This window comes from Cibotium barometz, chromosome 1, assembly GCF_041138505.1.
Source record: "Cibotium barometz isolate CiBa-2024 chromosome 1, ASM4113850v1, whole genome shotgun sequence".
Classification (NCBI taxonomy): domain Eukaryota; kingdom Viridiplantae; phylum Streptophyta; class Polypodiopsida; order Cyatheales; family Cibotiaceae; genus Cibotium; species Cibotium barometz.
Window position 1 is genome coordinate 6,934,756 of NC_141046.1, and position 8,615 is coordinate 6,943,370.

Sequence of the window (8,615 nt, forward strand, 5' to 3'; positions counted from 1 at the left end):
CTTGTGATCTTAATCATGTAATATTATTGCTTGGCCTAGTTGATTACGGTTCAAACAATTTAAGAAATGTTAGTTACATACATGCAGGAGCTTTGGCAAACCCTCGAGTTTGGGCTTGCATAAGAACAATTTAAGAAATGTTAGTTACATACATGCAGGAACTTTGCCAAACCCTCAGAGTTCGGGCTTGCATAAGATGTATATGGTTATGTAGGGAATTCAAAAATGATAAAGATTAAGAGCTTGTGATGGCGCAAGGGTAAGAAATACAGTTCGAAATTCAATTGAAATGTGGGTAACTAGGGAATATGATAGCCATGCCTAAGTATCCCATTCAATTGAAATGTGGGTAACTAGGGAATATGATAGCCATGCCTAAGTATCCTTCAATTGAGAGAGGGGGGGGGGGGGGGGGGGCGGGGGGGGGGGGGGGCGGGGGGGGGGGGGACATTAAAGGAGTACTACTTATTTTCGATGAGGCTCCTAAAGTGAACCTCCAAATGGCCCAAAATCTATGTATATAGTATGATTAAGATAAATGGAAAGTTGTGTGCGTGCATTTTTTGTGAGGATTTAAGAGTGGTGGGGTTTGGGAGGGCACTGATAGCATTTGACAAAGAGGCCAAAGGTGTTTATCTGGTGGATGAAATTGGTGACACTTGCCCACCCGCCAAAGCCCACACCCACCACAATTGTCCACACCACCACGAACCCGTTCACCAGATACACCGCTGCCCAGCTCGGCAGAAAGCGAGGTGGCTTCTCCACGGCACTCTACATACACAACATCAAACTTGAAGATGATGTATGGTATGTGGATTTAGGTGCTTCAATTCACATGATATCTTGTGGAGAGTGGTTAAAAGAGCTGAAAATTATCAAAGACATTTCCACATGCACATGCACAAACACATAAGCTTAAATGCAAACATACATGTACGCATGACCTCCTAATACATATCCTGACTCCCCTCATGCAAAGGATAATGTTATGAGGTTTTCCTACATGCACATGGAACAAAGATTCCACATGAGTGCAGCTGGCTGTACACACAAAAATGCAGAAAATCAGCATTCGAATGTTATGAAAAGGAATATCGCTAGCCTTACCTCCCTTGCAATGGCCGTCCGATATGTCACCATGTGAGCTGCTGCCGGTATTATGTATACAGTGAACGTGACTAGTAAAGCACCAACCGTAGAGTTGATAGGGCCAAAAAAAGGGAAGATGATAGCTAAAAACCAAATCGGTACAACCACCGGCAGCCGGACTAGGGCCCGAAGAAGAATGTTCTTGGTTGTGTGAAATCCTATCACTTTCTCCCACACAAAATATAGAGGGGTACAGGCAAAGCCGAATGTAATAAACTGCATAACATCATAGCAAAAGCAAATCGATAGTCCGTGATATCATAAATATGTGTCTGCTCTCTTGCCACTATATTATTATCAATAGTCTGCGGATTACGACAACATCATGAGCTTTCTGCAGGCTAGGTGGCGGAGAATACCTAGTTAGATGCGGTGGGAGGCAGGGGGCTGCTGGTCCTGGGAAGGGGGGCCGTGTGTCCCACTGCACCTAGCTAGGTATGCTGAGCCTTGTCTGCAGAAGCCCATGATGTTGAACACTAAAGGGAAACATAAGGGAAAGGGGGCCCCTTTTCCACAAGGGAAAATTGCCTGAAACTTCTTGTGAATTAGCAAGACTTACTTGGTGGATTAGCATCAAGCACACGGCAAAATCCCGTGCACCGGACTTAGGCAGAAGCGAAAAGGCGTTGGAGTGATCCAGAAGCTGGTCCCCATATGCCCAGTAAACGGATATAGCTGAAGGTAGGGTCAATGTAAGGACATACAGAGTTGCAAAGAGGTATACACTCTTAAATTGTTTTGGTTGCCACATCGCATGCATAATCTCCCTGCATGAGATTAATCACTAACCCTTTGATGATGTGCCAATATCAACTCACATTATGCACATTCAAAAGAACAATGCATACATACACCCTGCTATGATCAAAATTACTTACACGGTAATTGCATGCCCACCGAATGTGTAGAGGATATTCGTAGCACCGGTAAAATACAAAACTATCCTGGTGGGAGCCGAATGAGTTACACCTGCAACCCTGAGGCACACAGGTTAGTTCAACAAATCCATTAAACAAAGGCTGTGTGTCAGAAAGAATGTTGATATAGTACAGCATTGACATTAGATGATCTCAAGCCCGTGTAGATACATACACAAGAAGTTTTGGGCATTTTCCCTCATGGGAGTTCAACATCATGAGCTTCTGCAGACGAGGCTCTGCATACCTAGCTAGGTGCGGTGGGGGGCAGGGAGCTGCCGGGCCCCTGCCCCACCACACCTAGCTAGGTATGCTAGGCCTTGCCTACAGAAGCTCATGATGTTGTCTTAATCCGCATAGTGGGAATAATAGTGGGAAAATGTCTAAAACTCCTTGTGAACTAAGATTATGTGACGAGATGTGCCCGTGGCTCTGCTTTTAGGTCCACCTTATATGCACGTACAAGATAAGGTAAGAGCCCATGACACAGAGATATACTAGGATATATATGGAGAGTAGAGAAGACGAGAGCCCATTTATATACATATAAGGTATTGTCTCTAGGTAAGATAATCTTGAAACACCTTGCCTTTCCATGATGGGATAAGAAATGCTGAATCAAATGATGGTTACCTGTCCATGTACGAGAGCGGCAATGGTAAGATACCATGCAGTGTAAGTAGTCATACCAAGCCCCAGGAACGACCACACACGGTAGTTGTGATAGGAGGGTATAAGCACAGTCAGAGCACAACATGCACCAAATATGTAGGTCCAAGTTCGCTTGTCTAAATGATCATTGATGTAGTATATGTTGCTGAAAATCCAATATCCAGTGAAGCAAGCAATCAGGACCCTCCTGCCCACTATCCGATCCCCACATTCACTCATGCAAAACCTGTCTATGTCATGGATTCCTTGACCAAAGACCTTGCTCGTGTAAACCATGCATGTGCATAAGTAAGCAAAGGCTATCCACATTTAAGTACACAACAATATAATCAACAATATTGTAATCGATGGGTCGCTTATATAGCTCACCTTCCACAGGCAATGAGCTGAATCACTGAGCCAAATAGTAGGAATGTGCAGTTGAAAGCAAGCCCTGCAGCTTTCCAATAGGGACCCAGAAGACCATCGAGCACTTCGAACCACTACACATGCATGATACATGAAGCCAATACGTTTGATCACGTATAAAACAAAGAAGAATGTTTCTTCTATGCGCGAATGCATGTTGTGCATTAGCGCTTAAAGCACATGCATATACACATGCTTTAGCACTAATGCATGGACATTAGCGCTAATGCACATGCAATTGCCATCAACAAAAGCAAAGCATCAAACCAGTAAACAACAGGCTTCCCAACATGTCACATAGCTCACCTGTATGACATGGTTTTTGAAGCTAACGTTCTCTTTCTCCTTACGCAAACGATACTCTAAGTACAGGCAGCTGATGAGATATGCTGTCCAGCTTCCCATGATACCATAGAAGACTTGAAAGAGCACACCAGACACCATGCCAAGTTGAGAGAAAGAATATGGTAAGGTAAGGAGCACTTGGGCCACCTGCATTTGGAAAAACGCCAGCAATCAAGCGCTAAAGAATATACATGTCTCTATGTGTTACAAAAGGCACACAATGTGCAACAATCACTCTGTAATACAAATGTAAGTTGATATGTAATGTTTAATGTGTCCATCTGCTCCAAAGACATCATGCAAAGTGAATACAGAAGGTGATATGTACATAGGCTGTGTGAGTATGGAAGGTTTTGATAAAAGTTCTTTGAATACACTCGTAGATCGAGTCCTTCCGAGCGAAAGGCACTCACATTACCGACCAAGCTAACAATCAGCAAGTTTTTGAGTAAAAACGCATATACACACATTCAAGTTGCTCTAAGCTCTGGAGAGATGCGCATTGTCGCAACAACAAATGCACATTCACTGACCTGATTCGATGCGCAGCTAAACCAAGCATCGTAAACAGAGCCTCCATGCCAGAAGAGTTTCTTCAATTGGCCCTCACACGATGTGTCATTGCCGCCATTGTGTGCTTTGCCATTGCCCTCCGATTCCTTGTAATGGCCAATATTGTTTGTATGCACGTCCGCCTCTGCGTCAGCTACCATGGTATCCAGCTTGACCAAGAAAGATGGCGCAGAAGATTTCTTGAAGGAATGGAGTGGAGAAGAGGACTCAAGGGCCAAAAAGTGGATAATTAACTGGAGAGCCTGGCTAGATGAGAGAGAGAGAGAGAGAGAGATTCAATGGATTTAATATCAGAACTTAGAAGAGTGAAAAGATGCAAGATTCACCACTATTCATGAAGGCTAGTTGGAACTTAGACTAACAAGGCAGCTGCACACACCTTCACAATACAGATGCCCAAGACTGATGGAAATGCCGCTGCAAAAGACGTGCACTTGAAGGCTTAAGGTCTTTGAGTGTGTAAGTGACAAGTGTGTATGTATAATCATGTGAGCACTGAGTGTGTGTGTGTGGGTGTCCAGTTCACTGTGTGAGTGTGAGAGTGTGTACAATGTGTGCATGGTAGTCTCTAGTACGGCAAAGGCAAAGTTGTGGGTGATAGAGAGAGATCACCTGCACTTCCCGCTTACTCCAGCTAAGTAAAGGTGTAGATAGGGAGAGTGGGGAAAGTACGTCGACGGCCCACCCACAGACAGAGAGAGAGAGAGAGAGAGCAGCTAAGATTCCAAGAGTGAGAGAAAGAGAGGATAAGGACTCAGCCCGGAGCACAGAAAGAAAGAGAGACTGTCAGGAGGGGGAGAGAGAGAGAGAGGGGGATAGATCAGCTGCTGCATCAGCATTCAGCAAAATTATATGGAGTGGCCTCAAGTGGGCACTGCGCACCCTAAGCACCTGTGTCTGGAGGACCTAAATTCACCGAATTGTGCTCTTTTGAGCGCGTCTGTGAGTGAGAGAGAGAGAGAGACCAGTCTGCGCTCTGATGAGACAGACTGAAAGTAAGCAAATTGAGACTGGAGAGTCTTTGAAAATTGGAGACGAGTCACGAGACACACACAGAGAGAGAGAGAGAGCAATTCCAAAGTGACCACATGGCCTCCGTCAAGCCGAAAAGTGGCCGATTGGCATGCTCCGCTCTCCGTTGATCCTCTCTCTCTCTCTCTCTCTCTTCCTCTCTCTCAACAATGGCTTCCCCCTCCCTCACACATACACCTGTACATGGTCCTACACTATTTATGTACCGTCTCTACCTCTGTCTAGATTTCATCGAGACAAGGGGTTTCTCCTAGGTAGAGCAGTACAGATTAGTTCTTCCAAACATCGAAGATTGAGACACCCAGTCCGCAGATATATGGTATATCTATATATACAAAGGATTATAAACAAGTATAGAGAGCGATAGGCCAGTTGCTTCACTACGAAGGAGATTGAGGCTATGCTATAGAGGCCTACGTGGGAGTTCATTAGTCGAAAGCTTAGGCTATCAATGGTCCCATAATTGCACTACCTGTAGTGCTGATTTGTGTACATGCACCTCTTTTTGTACCCAGATTCATTCTCTGAAGAGTGCGCGCAGAGCGTGTGTGCGTGTGGAGTAGCACAGAGATGGAGAAGAAGAAGAAGACACAAGATGTGGACTCCTTGTCACAATGAGTGACTAGGGTTTGAGAGAGTCCTTCTTAGTTAGACTACAAAGAATGGTGTCCGCCGGCCGCCCACTTACTTAGGGCTGGCACAATGGGTTTTACCACCCCAACAACCTCCCACTTAAAGGCCAATGCGCCTTTAAGTAATGGGGTGCCTATATATATATCTACATATACATACAAAAATGGTAGAAATGATTATCTACCGAATGCCCATCAAAGTCCGACAATGTGCGAACCGCTCTGAAGGAAGCCCCTTTGTAAGAAGATCTGCAGGGTTTTCACTGGTGTGAACCTTGGCAAGGTGAATCCGCTTATCCTCCAACACGTCACGAATGAAGTGGTACTTCACAGCCACATGCTTTGTCTTCGGATGAAGCACTGGATTCTTTGCTAGTTGTATAGCACTTTGACTATCACAATGTAGCACTGGCATCTCAACGCTTATGCCAAGTCTCCCACTAGACGAGCAAGCCATAAAGCTTCTTTGCAACCCTCTGATGCTGCAACATACTCAGCCTCAATAGTAGACACGGTAACGCAATCTTGTAACCGAGATCGCCATGAAACTGTGCCTCCAGTGAATGTGAAAACATAGCCTGAAGTGGACCTTCTCTTGTCCAAATCTCCTGCATAATCTGCATCCGTGTAACCACTTACACTAGTTTCTTGACTTCCAAAGCAAATGCACATTTCTTTTGTACCATTTAAATATCTCATGACCCCTTTCACTGACTCCCAATGTTTCTTGCCAGGGTTTGATATGTATCGGCTGACCACCCACTACAAAAGCAATGTCTAGATGTGTGGCAATCATAGCATACATCAAACTCCCAACAGCAGATGAATAAGGCACTTTTACCATTTCAGCCTTCTCCTCAACAGACTTTGGGCAATCTGTTAACCCATGGCGGACATTGCGACGTACTATATTTTACATCATTAATTTAAATATTCTGAGTCATGGGCCGGGCTTGTCGGCACCATATGTTAAGGATGAAGGGATTGGGTGATCGCCGATGAGAGGCGCACCTTGAATATCAGTAGGATAAGGGTTAGGGTCGACCGGCCATGTATGGGCGCCCAAGTGTGAACGGCCAAGTCAGCTATAAGAGTCAAATGTAACCCTAAAATCCTCATTCTCATGTGTTGTGAATACAAGAGTGCTCTTGCCTTATCTCCTTGGTTTCCTTCTCCTGCGTGTGTGTGTGAGAGAGAGAGAGAGAGTGAGAGGGCGATCGAGTGCACTGTGTAGCGGCACGGCGACAGCGGCGAGGCGGTAGAGCGGCGAGGCGGCGGCTCCTCCTTCACAGCTGCGACACGGGAATCCTTCAAGGCGGCGGTTAAGCGGTGAGTGACACACCTTTTGCATTCTGTTTTGAGCTTGCCTTCCTGGTTGTATGCTTGCAGCCATTCGTGGCTCGCATACGGTGTTCGGCAAGTCCCCAGCTACGACCTGTGCGGCAAAAGCGCACATTTTTGGCGCCGCTGCCGGGGAGTTGCCCTGCACCAAGCTCCAGTTTGCAGCTCGGCTGCTGCGTGAAGTTTAATCTACACTGTAGGAAAGGCGTCTGTGTTGCTGTTGAGGTGTTTCTGTGGTTTTCAATCTCTGTTTCTGCAATTTGTCTTCTGTATTCCTGTTTCTTTTGTTATATTTTCGCTCCGCGTGTGGGCGTACGTTCTGTTATCTGGTTTGTGCGTGTGAGAGGGATTTCTGAATCCCCAGATCTGTGCTGTGTGTGCGAACTGCACCGCGGCCAAGGCTGAACCCTAAGGAAACCCTAGGAAACTTATCTCACAAAAAAAAAACAGAAAATAAAAAGCAAAAAAATTATAAAAAAGAAAAAAGAAAAAAAATAAATTTTATTTTCAAAGAAAGAACCAAACATGTGGAGAGGAAAGATTTTCTAATTGGAGAAAAAAAATTTGAAAAGAAAGAACCCCAATTGACCCACGACCCCGGCCCCGGTCTTGGTCTTTTGATATATATATATAGGAGAGTGAGCCTCCATAGCTTTCTCTCAAGTGAGAGCTTATGGGAAGTCGTGCCCTATATGTAGCCCACTCCCCAAGGAGTAAAGTGAGCATGTGGGATAAAGCCCTCACCCTTTCCTCCACAAGCAAATAGGCTTTTGCCCCTTCCCCCCAAAGGAAACGGACTATTTTGAGGACTACAGGAGCTCTAGATAGGCGAACACGGTGCTGTAAAGCACACTAGGACCCTTTAAACGATACGCTCGTTTCGAGCTATCACACACCCTAGTCCAAGTTCGACCGTAAGTAAGGGGGTCAAAAACGAGTTAAAAACAATCTAAAAACAAGTAAAAACGAGGTGCAAAATACCCAAGAAACCACTTGTGTGGGCTTCAAGGGTAGTTACCAACGCACGTAGGGTACCCACATCACATGCATCTACGTTCTGGTCGGGTGCTAGAGCCTGAACCACTAGAAAGCGTTTCAGTCTACGCAGGCTCACACCATCCCTCCACGTTGGCATCTTGGCCTTCGGCTGGAACCCAAGGGAGTGCAACCCAAGATCCACGAATAGTGGATAGTGACTCATCCTCTGACTCGGAAGCCATGGAAGGGCACCCTACCAAGAACCCTGAGGAGACAAGCCAAAACATGCCAGTGTGGGCCCCACAACCCGGATCTAGCATGTTTAGTCGTCTAATAGAGACCTTTAGTAGAGCTACACGCTCTGAACATGCGACAAGCGAAGTAAATGAGGAAGGAGGGGTAGTAGATTCGCCATTCACATCTTATGTAGACCCTACCCTCCCAAAGAGTGTCCATGTGGATATTCTACCCACTTCGTTTAATGAGGGCCCTACTGAGCTACCACATTCCGATGCTCTTCCTAAAGTAGAGGTCCCTAGAAGCCAACCCATAAGAAGTGACATTG

At 45.6% G+C, this 8,615-nt stretch overlaps 1 protein-coding gene across 1 annotated transcript; it reads right to left on the reverse strand.

Moving 5' to 3' along the window:
• Positions 1-453: 453 nt before the first annotated feature.
• On the reverse strand, positions 454-5,226 carry LOC147641558 (auxin transporter-like protein 1). Its single transcript, XM_086788837.1, has 8 exons — positions 4,028-5,226; positions 3,456-3,641; positions 3,111-3,223; positions 2,701-2,886; positions 2,031-2,126; positions 1,712-1,919; positions 1,111-1,368; positions 454-774 (listed from the first exon to the last, which is right to left on the reverse strand). The coding sequence occupies exons 1-8, from the start codon at positions 4,205-4,207 to the stop codon at positions 574-576; spliced, it is 1,428 nt and encodes a 475-aa protein (XP_086644963.1). The 5' UTR covers positions 4,208-5,226; the 3' UTR covers positions 454-573.
• Positions 5,227-8,615: the final 3,389 nt, after the last annotated feature.